We start from the raw sequence: 12,987 nt of genomic DNA, 5'->3' as shown, positions 1-12,987 counted from the left end.
TGAGTAGCAAATAGAAAACTGTTGTACTTATGTCATCTTCATAAATGATACATGTTTATAAGCCAGAATGAAACTGAAGACCCACCATTTGTCACCACTTTGTCTTGCATATAAAGTGTTTACTGAAGAAACCACTTTGTACCTTTTAGAGTAAATATGTTAGTTTTGTTGTTCTTTTCGAAGGTACTTGAAAATGCTAATTAATTACAGCTGGCGTCTAAATCTTACTACTGGTTGCTGCTATTCTGCTGAAAAGTGAGTTTGATGGTATAAAACATCAATGTAAGATCACAAACTTAAGTTCCAGTTAGCTTAAATACTTGCTGTACAGTCCTTACAATGAGTCACGTTTATATATTAAACTTTGTTTTCCACATGCACAGTTTAGAACAAGTAACTAGTTCTCTTACTTATCTGCATTTAAACAAACAAGTCCAATTCTGAATGAATTATCCTGCTGAAGCAGGGGAATTGATACCCCTCATACCTGGCTTGCTCTTAAATCAGTATAAGTGGCATGGTAGTGCTGCTTGCTATACCTGAGAAATGCTCAGGAAAGCGGCAAACCCAATTCTGGAAAATTTATTCAGCATCACAAGAGCTGCCAATTCCTTCTTTCTGACTGTCAGCTTGGGAGATGGAAAGACAAGGAAGAAAGGTTTAAGTACCTGAAAACACCAACCATCTGCTATGGAGCAAAGGGGTAGTGAATAGAAAGTACGAATACCACCTTGCGGAGTCGGGGAAGAACTCTAGGAAATGCCCATACTGCACATTAAGTGAAAGTGGAAGGGAAATAGAGATTGAGTAGCAAAACAATATTTGTCAGACAGGCAGGAGAGGGAGAAAATGGAGAACCTCATAAGGAGATGTGGGGTAAGAGATGTCAAGGAGTTCACCTGCTCTTCCAAAAATGGGGAAATGAGAGAATCAAGAGTCAGTTAGTTATGTCCAAAATGCTTTCTTCTACACAAGCTATGATCCAAGGTACTTGCACCTGAAATGGTTATAAATGAAAACTGAAGAATCTTGTTCCTTGATTTCCAATTATTTACGTTTTAACTGTTTCTGGATGCTTTTCTTGTAGGTCTTACTGGAAATAATAACGGGGCTTTCACCTATAGACGAAAATCGGGAGCCACAGTTACTGGTACTGACTGTTTTTCTATCCTCATCCCAGAAATGTTTTATATATAACCATTGATTTATATAATGGCATAGAGAGTATGTTTATCAAGTTTGCAGAGGATAGCCAGCTGGGAGGAGTTGCAAGTGCTTTAGAGGAGAGGGTCAGAATTCAAAATGGTCTGGAGAAACTGGAAGAATGGTCTGAGGAAGCTAGGATGAAGTTCAGTAAGAACAAATGCAAAGTACTCCACTTAGGGAGGAATAATCAATTTCACACATACAAATGGAAGGGACACCCTAGGATGGAGTACTTTAGGAAGGGGTCATAGACGATAAGCCAAGTATGAGTCAACATTGCAAAAAGAAAAGCAAGCATGATTATAAGATGCATTAACAGGAGTGTAGAGAACAAGACACAAGAAGTCATTGTTTCACTCTACTCAGCGCTTATTAGGCTTCAGTTGGAGTATTGTATCCAGTTCTGGGCAACTCATTTCCAGAAAGATGTGGAGAAATTGGAGAAGGTCTAGAGAAGAGCTGCAAGAATGATTAAAGAATGAGAGAACGTGAGCTATGAGGGAAGACTGAAAGAACTGGGCTTGCTTAGTTTAGAAAAGAGAAAACTTAGAGGAGACATGGTAGTGGTTTTCAAGTAACTCAACGAAGGTTATAAGGAGGAAGGAGAAAAATTAACCTCTGAGGATAGGACAAGAAGCAATGGGCTTAAATTGCAGCAAAGGAGATTTAGATTTAGATTTAGATTTAGGTTTAGGTTTAGATTGGACATTAGGAAAAATTTCCTAACTGTCAAGGTGGTTAAATACTAGAATAAATTGCCTAACAGGGATGATATAGATGGTACTTGGTCCTGCCATGAGGACAAGCGACTGGAGTTGATGAGCTCTTGAGGTCCCTTCCAGTTCTAGTATTCTGTAGTTTGTTTAGTTTCCAGTCTGGGGAACTCCGAGCTTTGCCACCAACAAGGTACTGACAGTGCATGCAGTTGCTGTACCAAAGTCTGTTTCAAAAATAATTCAGGATCCCTTCTTTCTCGAGCTTACTGGCCTGTGAATTGCCTCTGTAGTCATTTATAAAAATTGTCATTACATTACCTATCCTCTAGCCATCTGGTATGGAGGCTGATGTGAGATATAGGTTACATGTAATATAACTCAATTCATTTAGCTTCTCTACAATGACCTATTCTTCCTTGAGTGCTTCTTTGATTGATTGAGTGGTTTCCTGCTTCTGATGTACTTTAAAAATGTTTGTTAATTTTTGTCTTTTTGTTAGTTGCTCCTCAGATTCTATTTTGGCTGCCTAGTTATACTTTTATACTTTCCTTGCCAGAGATTATTCTCCTTTCTACTGTCCTCATTAGGAAATGACTTCCAATTTTTAAAGTATGCCTTTATGTCTCTAATTGCCTTTTTTACTCTGCTCTTTAGCCATGGTGGCATTTTTGGGCATCTGCATATGTGTGTACAGGCTCTTGCCCATGTTTAAAGCTAATCTCTTTTGCTAACAGAAGTTAATCCAATAAACAATATTATCTCACACACATTATCACTCAGTAAAATGTAAAGAACTCATGAGCTGAAACCATGCTGCTCCTTTAAAAAAGTTCTATTCAAAACAGTTTCAACACTACCAAATTCTCTTACAGTTAAGTATCAAAGAAGAAATTGAAGACGAGGAAAAAACAATTGAAGATTATGTTGATGAAAAAATGAGCGATTGGGATACCACTTCCATTGACAAAATGTATGCAGTTGCTAGTCAGTGTCTGAATGAAAAAAAGAACAGGAGGCCAGACATAAAGACGGTACACGTGTTTTCATTTTAAGGTTTGTGTAGTGCATGTGTTTTGCGTGGTGGTGGTAATGCAACTAATTCATATTTGTTCTATTTTTGCAGGTCCAGCAGCATCTACAAGAGATAGTAGCCTGATACCTGTTTCTTCCCAGTTTGGTGCTATTCCTATATTCCAGGCTTTTGTGGCCTGTATGTGCAATCTATTGTTGGCCTTTCACCACCATGTCTTTTTCCTTGACAGATCAGGCAAGGAACTTTTTCCAAGACTTTATGCATTACTTATTTAAGGGAATTGATGTCTGATTAAATAATAGTTATCTTAAACCCATAAGTCAGAATACTTCACTTCCATAAGACTTTCTTCAGTTGTCTTAGGGTATACTTACAAATTCAACCTTATAGCACCCGAAATTACAAAATCAAAGGTGCCTGTCTTTATTGTGGACGTATGATCAACAGAGTGCGTCCCCAGTAGTGTGTCTGCCTTTAATGTGAAGAGTGATGCAGTGTGAGTAGCCATCCCACAGTTCCTGTTGCACCTTTGCATCCTGGGTTATGTTCCCAGTGCTTGATGGGACCAGCGCATTGGAGTGGATGATTCCAGGTACATGTCATCAGCCTCCCACACTGCACTCATTTTCTCCCTCCCTCCTTGCCTGAAAGCAATGGCAGACAAGTTTTGGTGCGCTTTTTCCCCTAATTGTCTGAGCAGATGGTAAAACACAGCAAGCATGGACCCTGCTCAGCTGCAAACTGCTGTGGCAAGCATTTTAAACATCTCACACATTATGCTGCAGTTCCTACAGAGCCTAGACAGGAACTGTTGGAGCGAGGAAGAATGAGAGGCCGTGAACACAGACATGCAGGAGCTCATTGAGTGGAACAAATGGCATATACTGGCAATAGTGGATCCTGTTGATGCAGTGGAATGCCGATTCTGGTCCCGGGAGACAAGGACAGACTAGTGGGACCACATAGTTATGGCCATTGACAGCCAAACTTTCACACGTATAAGGCCACTGTCATGGAACATTGTGAATTACTTTCTCCTGCCCTGAAGCGCAGTGATACCAGAATGAGACCCGCTTTGGTAGCTGAGAAGCAAGTGGCAATAGCCGTGAGGATGCCTGCAACCTCAGACTGCTGCCGTTCAGCTGTGAATCAGTTTGGAATGGGTACATTTATAGTGTGGGCTGCTGTGATCTAAGTAGCCAGGACAATCAGTAGCCTTCTGCAAAGGATAGTGATTCTGGGAAATGTGCAGGGGGTGCGATGTGCGAGGAGGTTCCTGAACTGTGGTGGGGCTGTGGATGGAATGCATATCCCTATCTTGGCACCAGACCACCTTGCCAAAGAGTACGTAAACCATAAGTGTTACTTCTCTGTGCTGTCTCAGGCGCTGGATCACAAACACCATTTCACAGACATCCATGTGGGATGTTTGGGAAGGATGCTGCATTCCCCATCCAGTGACTCCTTCTGAGAGGGAGGGCAGGGGTTGGGGATTTGCAGGCTGGCCCTGGCTTCCAGTTATCGCCCTAGGCCTGCAGCTTCTCCAGGGGGTCTTAGCTTGGGGTAGTGGCTGCCTGTCCTGCAGCTTGTTGTGGCTGGGACAATGCTCTGCAGGCTGATCCCTGTCTCCAGCTGCCTCCCTTCCTCTCCCCTGCACTGACCTGGAAGAGTGGAGCTTTGGGAGCTGCCTCCAGCAGCAAGGGAGCAGGGGACAGCCTGTTTGGTCTGTCCAGGCTCTGGAGACTGCCCCCACCTCCAGTACCTACTGCAACCTACAGAATGCCTGGGGGAGGATTAGGCTCTGGGGACTTCCCCCGCTTCCAGTGGGCGTCCCCTTCCCCACAGCCTGCAGGCTGTCTCTAGAGAATAAGCTCCACAGGGCTGTTCTCCCCTGCCCCCATGGCCTGCAGGCTGTATGACCAGGCTGGGCTGCACCCCTCCAGCTGACCCCTGACGCTCTGCAGGCTGTCTGAGGGGGCAGGCTTCAGTGGAATACCTTCATCAGCTGCTCCTTGTGTTCTGCAAGATGTCTGGGGTCTCCTCCCCTCCAGCAACCCCCTCCCCAGCCTACAGACTATCTGAATAGGCCCAAGTTCCAGGGCTTGCCCCTGGCCTCCAGAACCCTCTCCTGAGGCCTGCAGGCTGTCTAGGGGGCTGCCTTCCCCTCAGTCAGCCCCTGCTGTGATTCTCCAATGTGGAGGCAGGCTCTGGGTTTGAGGTGGGAGAGCTACTTACCTCATCTTTGGGGCATCTTTTGTGCTGCGCAACCGGTGGTTTCTCCCTGCTTGGTGGCCGAAATAGTGCAGGCGAGCCGGGCGCTAGGACCCACGGTTCCCGGGGGAGCCCAACCACCCACCCGAAGAGGGGAAGTGTGCAGTCGTTGATAGGGGACAATGTAAGTGCACCTAAGGTCCCCGCTATTCCCCTAGCAGGTAGTGACCGGGACAGGAAGCAAGGCTCAGGCACAGACCAACAAGGTACAACTAACAACTAATTTATTGACAAAAAAGGCAACAAGCAAAAATGCAACAACAACAACAGTAAAACATACACATAAGCCTACTCATATTAATTACTATCTTAACTATGCTTAACTTACAATTATAGTTGTTATAGTAAACTCCATAAGGAACACCTGTTTGTTTATCTTTATTTAACTGCAAAGCAAAAGAGTTTCGTTAGTGAATTGAAGAAAGGGACGATAAAGGGAGTCTGGGCCGGGGCGCTACTCCCAGCCCAAGTGGCTGACAGTGGAGGCTGCCGGGGATCCTACCCGTAGCCAACCCCCTTAAACCTCAGCCTTTTCCCGGGGATCTCGTGACCCGCACCGCGATAAAATATGGCGGGGGGAAGGGAACAAGGTGGTTTGGTTTATGCCTTACGGTTACAAGTTAAGATTCTTACTCTATTAATTCTGTTTAACTAATGACTTTAGTAACCCTATATAATTACTGTCTCTAATCAATCAGTAATATTTTTAATCAAGTGTGCCCTAATATGGGCCAAATGGGCTTTTAGGCCCGGCCGCAAGGGGTCACACCCCCGGGCTCTGCCCTCCCCCTGCTAGAAGAGCGGCACGGCGGTGGTTGCGACCCCCCGCCCCCCTGTCAGGGGTCCCAGTGCCCACAGCTATAAGTGTTTCTTGAATGTATGTAGAATGTCAAAAGCAGGGAAAAAGGCCGGGGCTTTGCCACGGGTCTGTTAGATACAGTTACGTGTCTTGTCCAGCGTGCTGTCCAGTCCGGTGTGTTTGTCCAATCCAGGTGGTTTGTCTTGTTCGGTGAAGTGAGCCAATTAGAGAGCGACACATGCGGCACGACGACGGGAGGAGCAATGGTGATGATGCAGTGTTGGTGGGCTCCTGGTTTCCCTGTTGGGTACACAGTACCCCCCGCCAAAGCTGCGGGCCAGTTCGCCACCCGTCAGGTACTCCAAGGAGCCCACTTGTTGCTCCTCGATGCAAGCGCGCCACTCAGGAGCGGTGAGGCACGCTGAGGCGCTGGCGCCGCTTCTGGCTTGCTGGTCCCCTTAGGCCTCCGTCCGCTGTGGTCTGTGCCGCAACAGGTGCTGCGAATGCTGAGGTGATTTTCAGCTCCTTCGCTCCTGAGAGCCTGGCCTGAGGGTCCAACAGACGCAGCTTGTGCCACCATGCTCCCCTGTACTGAGTAGCAGGGTTCTCACCTGTGTCCCCAAGGGCCGCTGAGTGGCCTGACAGCCCTGAATTTATAGACCAAGCTCATGATTATTCATTACCTGATTACCATATTGAAAATTCCAGACAGGTGTTTTCAAACAGGTCCTCTGCCTGGCCGAAGGTGCTAGAAAAGCTTACCTTGGGCCAATCAGAGGACTCTATTTCAAACCTTCATTCATGAATAATTCATGAGTTCAGGTTACTGGGGAAACCAACTGACTCAGAGTGACCACTGCAGGGGGCTGCTAAATGGCAGCCTATGTAACTTTAGATTTTTCCATGTGCCTGCATTGATTTTTACACTGCCAGAGGCTTGTTTCCCCTGACACACGGGGACGATAATGCCCTAGGGATAAAAATCCCTGACATTTTGGTGCTGCAGCTGCCCCAAGTGCCTCTCCTGTCTGTGCCCCTCCCTTTCACCTCCCTCCACCTTCTGCCACTTCTCTTTCTGTGTTCTGGAAAACACTGGGATTTCAGGCATTTCCCACTTCCCAGGCACAATCAAACCCTGACCCTGGTCTAAGTTAGGGTAAGAGGAAGCTACATACCAAATTTTCTGGTCGTAGCTCTTTCAATTTAAGAAGAGTACTTGCACAAACATAGCACCACAGACAAACTCCAAAACAGATAGGTAACACATGCCCCTTTTTTGGAATATCATGGCCACAGGCCACAATGGTGATGCTATAAGTCTATTCCCTGTTGTACTTCAGCGTAACTCAGCTTTCCCAAGGGAACCCCATTCTATACTTGTGTTCTCAACACAGAAGTGCCAGTGAGTTTAAAGGAGCTTGCTATAAAATTCAGTGCACTGTAAGCACAGTCTTGGGCCGTTTCTACACGGGCCACTTCCTTTGGAAGTGGCATGCTAATACAGGGAGCGAAAAATGCTAATGAGGCACAGATGCAAATTCCCTGTGCCTCATCAGCATAACATCACGTGATTTGGAGTCTGGAAGACGTTCTTCTGGACTCCAAAATGCCATGTAGAAGTGTGTCCCTAGGGAGGCTTCCAGAAGGAAGTGCTCCTTCCAGAGGCCCCTTCTTCCCAAAAATTTTTGGGAAGAAGGGGCCTCCGGAAGTCCCCCGGTGGCCATGCTTCTACACGACGTTTTGGAGTCCGGAAGAACGTCTTCCGGACTCCAAATCACATGATGTTATGCTAATGAGGTGTGGGGAATTTGCATCTGCGCCTCATTAGCATCTTTCACTACCTGTTTTAGCATGCCACTTCAGAAGGAAGTGGCCTGTGTAGAAATGGCCTTAGATATTTTGGTAACTTGATTTAGATCAATTATTTCTGGTGATTTAAATCATCCTGATGGTGGCATTTTTTTGGTTCTCTTACTATGTTTTTTAACTGGTGCTATACATTTAAGTTGAGCCTTTCGTATGATGTCTGTGAAAAGTTTCTATACAACTTGCAGGGATTTCACTTATGGCACTTTACCTTTTAATTTCTTTTTAACTAATTTCCTTATTTTGTTTACTTCATCTTTCTGAAATTAAATGCTATAGTGTTGGGATGCTATGGTGTTTTTCCTGCCACAGGGATGTTAATTTTAATTGTATGATGCCTTTTTTATCAATATGGTCCTTAAGACAAGGCACTGCTGTTCACCATCTAATTTTTTAGACTCCTAGTGTTTGTGTATAAGCGCTTGTCACTATTTAGCTGTCTGCCATCGTGTGTCATCAAACGGGACTCTTCATTTGACTGTTTCTCTTCAAAGCTTATCCATAATTTATCATCTTCCATCCTCTCCTCTTTACTAGGGTATAGAGAATATATAGGCTCTCCCCTAAGGGATGTCTCTGTCTGAGCCATGTGTTCTTCCGCCCCTGTTGTTTCTCCCGCGCCCCCCAGCCCTTAGTTTAAAAACTGCTCTCTGACCTTTTTCATTTTAAGTGCCAGCAGTCTGGTTCCATTTTCCAGTAGGGTCACAACATTTGCGAGGGTTTGGTGTTGAGAACCCTTGTGAATGTTTAATTTTCATGAATACCAAATACAGTAGTTGCTGGGGCTCGGAAGTAGGGTGACCATCCGTCCTGTATTTGGGAGGCCAAAGAGGTGTCGCTACTTATTTTTAAGAGGGACTAATTGTCCCATATTTGGGCCCTCCAGGGGCTGGGGGAGGGAGTGCTGGCTGCTGCCGCTTCCCGAGGGCTCCGAGGGGGGAAGCACTGGTGGCTGCCACTTCTCTGGGGCTCTGTGGGGGGAGTGCTAGCAGCTGGAGTCTCTGGCATGAAGGCTCCTGCTGCGGCATGAGGCTGGGGCAGAAGGCCCTGCTGCAGCAACCCCACTGCACCACACTACGGGCACTGGAAGGTTTGTGTTCAAAGGCAAACTAAATGGTTTTCTGTTGTTGTTGATATTTTAATTAACAAATAGGTAATTTACAAAGAAATGAAATGTGTTTTGTATAAAGGCATTCATAGTCAAAGACAGCCTTCTTCACCATTTTTCCCAAGAATAAATTTACATTTCCACTAACAAAAGTGAATTAATTTGACCTCATTGTTCTGAAGCCTGAATCATAATTGTGTATTTTTATTGCATTACACTACATTGTTGGAAAGCTCACTCTGCCCACCCACCCGCTGAGCCCACCATGGGAAAGTGAAACTGACTCACCCTGCCACTCACGAATAATTGAATTTGTGGTTGTTCAATTCACAAATGTTGCGACCTTTCTGTTTAAATGGAGCCCATCCTTCCTGTATAGACACTCCCTTTTCCAAAAGTTTCTCCAGTTACTGATATATCTAACCCCCTCCTTTCTCACCATCATCTTATACACACATTGAGACCCTGCAGTTCTGTCTACCAGGCCCTGAATATGGAATTGGAAGCATTTCAGAGAACACTACCAAGGAGGTCCTTGACTTCAATCTCTTACCTAGCAAACTAAATTTGGTGTTCAGGGCTTCTCTCCTAGACCTGTCCTAAGGTGTCATTGGTACCGACAGGTACCATGACCACTGGCTCCTCCACGACACTAAATTTAATAGTGGTGGATTGTGTCAAAACAAAGTCAAGTCATTTTAATGCTGTAATCTAATTATGGGACTAGAATCAACTCAACATTCAAGGGACAGGTAGTGCCATCAATATTAATGAGGTGAGTACAGGCAGGGACAGGAGTGAAGTCTTCTATATCAGTTTTAAATGTGGATAGCATGAATTCTTTTGCTTCCTATAACTTCAAGTATGTGAATCAATTCACTACTCAAATTTCTTTTCTTTTAACAGATAACCTAGTTCTTGGTCCTATAAGCTGAAGGGCCAAACAAATGTGTAGGCAGTTTTTAATTTAAAAAGTGTCATGTAAGTAAAATAGCTGTTCTTAATAGGCTCAACTGCCAATGATAGTTTTCCAAATACTTTCCTTAACATGCATAACCTCCATGCTTAAACTGCCATATTACACAACGTATTTTTATTTGTAAAGAGCAGTTGTACATCTTAAGAACCGCTCCACTTAAATTCAATTACATGTTCTGATGTAGTAACAGAGAGAGAGCCATATTAGTCTGTATTCTAACAAAACAAAACAGCAGTGATGTAGCACTTTACAGTGCATTTTATTAGTCTTTAAAGTGATACATGACAGCTGTTTTATGTTCTGATTAAGCCTTTTAAAAGGTTTATATTCAAAGTATAGTTGAATAGTAACAGCTGGTCTGATGCTTCACTATCTTACATGGATATTTTGGACATGAATGAATTACTGTGAACAAACAGTTATGAATACTGAAGATGTTTAGAATTTTAACTATTAATTAGCTATATTTGTATTGACATAACTAGGAAGCATTTACTTTCAGTATCACTGTAGTCACAAGAAATTGGAAAACAATAATCTGAAAGTACATCTTATTAGTGGTGTTATTTCAAACTAAGGGAAATGATGTTCAAATTGTCAATATGCCTTACTTTTTGTAAGCAATAGGTGACAGCCTCAGAAGATGGAATTGTCAATTACACTAACCTGGTTGTTTCTAACTGGAGCACTTTTGTCCATTTTTACATCAGAATGGCAGGGTGGAAGGCCACCGAGTTGTAAGTATACACTAGTGTTTATTGTATACAACCCCATGAGCTTTGAGATTTATTTGTCAGTATTTAAGCCCATGCATCTAAGGCACTTTAGGTTAGGCTAGTGCAGGTGCTAGAAAACCAAATATCTTGCAGAAAATATTCTACTGATTTCAACTGAAATTTCATTACCTCCTGCACTCTGATAGCCCCCTGAGGCCCAGTCAGCTGATGAAGGCCAGAAAAGTATTTTATTGCACTGTAGACATACTGTAGGACAGCAACATGGTTGTGTTGTCATAATGCAGATGCAGACTGGCTTCTTCTGTCTATGTAGGAACTCCACCTCTCTGGACAATATCATCTATGTCAACAGAAGCAGTCTTCTCTCAATATAGCTGTGCTATGCGGAGTGCGTGTGTGGGGGAGCCTGGGGGAATTAGCTACATTACCAGACAACAGTTAAACAAACCAAACCCCAGCTATACACAGTGCTCAGTTGATGGCAGAATTCTTCCACTGACCTAACCACCACCTCCCTGGGAGGTAGATTCCTACAGCGATGGGAGAATCCCTCCTGTCAGCATAGGTAGTGTCTATACTGAAGCCTAGAGTTGGGCAGTTGTGCCCCTGTAGCATTTCAAGCAGACAAGCCCTAAAATTGTGGTAAGGCTCTTCAGAGCAGTAATGTGGCTATATCACAATCTACACAATATAGCTAAGATGGCCTGCTACTCATACCAGCAGCCCAGGATGATTCTGCCTTGGAAAGGAGGCTGGCAGGTCTTAACAGACGTTCCAAATCTTTCTGTATGTCATTGTCATGAAGACCTACAGGTCACCACAATTTAGTTGTCCAAGGCATGTGACTCAAAAGACCAATGGCAAGACCCATTGTGCTTCTCATCCCCTGGGACACAAATGCCTGAAGCAGTGGTGGAGTGGAAGACGAGAAGGGACAGGTCCTTCTCAGACCAGCTAGAAAATCCCCTCAGACAGCTGTCATGAATGAATGCCTGTAAAGGGTTAAAAGAGGGGTCTCTGTGGAGGGTTGACAGGTAAGCCAATGGGAGGCAGAGAAATTATTTTGAACTGAGAACAACTGCAGTCTGAAGGGCTTTTGTCTGTGGGTCTGCTGCAGAGGAGAGAAATAATTCATCCTAAGCAGCTGGAATGAATCCAGTAAACCTCCTGGCTGCATCATAATCAGCATAAGGATATGTAAGTAAGCAAGAAAATGCTTAATTAGATGAGATCAGGTTATTTTTATTTTGGGAAACACAACCTTGGACTGGAAGGTCAGCTATCAGATTACAGCACTTTGTTTCCAAGGTCTCTCCTGAGGGAGGGTTAAGAGCATGGTGTTTATCCCACAGGAAGGCATCCTAAGTGTGTCTTCCTAGATTTAAGTGGGGTTTTCTCACTTGGGTGGTGGCAGTCTACCAACCCAGGGGCAGGAAATCTGTGACCATGGGGAGCTTTAAGCAGAGCCTGCAGAAGCAAGTGTTCTTAAAGGGTTTCGAAGGCTGCAACTTTCTGCAGTTGGAGTGTCTGAGTGAGGAGACAGCCCTGACAGCATCCTTCTCCCAAATTATTAGAGTAGGGAGTTGCAGGAGTGCACGATAAGATTCATCATGCCACTCGAACCTCATTTTAACTAACTTATAATTGACCTTTACCTCAGCCTTCTTTCTGGACACTTCCTTCCATTTTTATGCATCACCTTCCAACTTCCTAAACAGGATTTCTTCACAGGTGGTCAGAAAGGCAGTGTGATAAGAGGCCAGGACAGATTGATGGAGTGCTAATATACCAGAATTGTTCTCAATTTCAGTAATCCTCTAATGAAGTTCTAAACTATTTTCATTTTAGGCCGAATTTCAGCTCAGCATCATCTAATCCAGTGCTGCCCAAATTGTGTTCCACGGAGCCCCGGTGTTCCCTGAAGTGAAAAGTGTTCTGTGAGAATTCCATTACGCTAGCTGCCTCCTCTATGGCTGCCTGCCCAGCCACCACTGCAACAGTAGAACTAAATTTAATTGGTGTAACAGCTGGCAGGAGGGATCCGGCTGTTAAACCAAGTGAGTTTAGTTCCATTATTTCAGCGGTGGTGGGGCAGGGAGCTGCAGAGAGCCCCTCACTCACCCGGCTATCTGAGTGACCACATGCCTCCAGTGGGTGGGGCTTGGCTCACCCCTGCCAGCCTTTGTTCCACTGGGTGCATATGGCTACCTGGCATAGGCTCCTCAGCCAATGCCATGGATGCATTAGTCTTGGGGGCTAGTTTGAAGCTGAG

The 12,987-nt window shown here is 44.6% G+C and overlaps 1 protein-coding gene across 3 annotated transcripts in view; it reads left to right on the top strand.

Annotated features, from left to right (window-relative positions):
* IRAK4 (interleukin 1 receptor associated kinase 4) overlaps nt 1–7,521 on the top strand; it is a 30,292-nt gene extending 22,771 nt beyond the window's left edge. For all 3 annotated transcript variants that reach the window (XM_075014341.1, XM_075014321.1, XM_075014331.1), the window contains exons 10-12: nt 1,088–1,150; nt 2,795–2,953; nt 3,046–7,521. In XM_075014341.1, the coding sequence (XP_074870442.1) occupies nt 1,088–1,150; nt 2,795–2,953; nt 3,046–3,078 (255 nt within the window). In that variant the 3' untranslated portion in view covers nt 3,079–7,521. The remainder of the gene's footprint in view (nt 1–1,087; nt 1,151–2,794; nt 2,954–3,045) is intronic.
* Nucleotides 7,522–12,987: the final 5,466 nt, after the last annotated feature.

This window comes from Carettochelys insculpta, chromosome 1 (genome assembly GCF_033958435.1).
Source record: "Carettochelys insculpta isolate YL-2023 chromosome 1, ASM3395843v1, whole genome shotgun sequence".
Lineage (NCBI taxonomy): Eukaryota > Metazoa > Chordata > Testudines > Carettochelyidae > Carettochelys > Carettochelys insculpta.
This window is presented reverse-complemented; position numbering and strand designations above follow the sequence as displayed.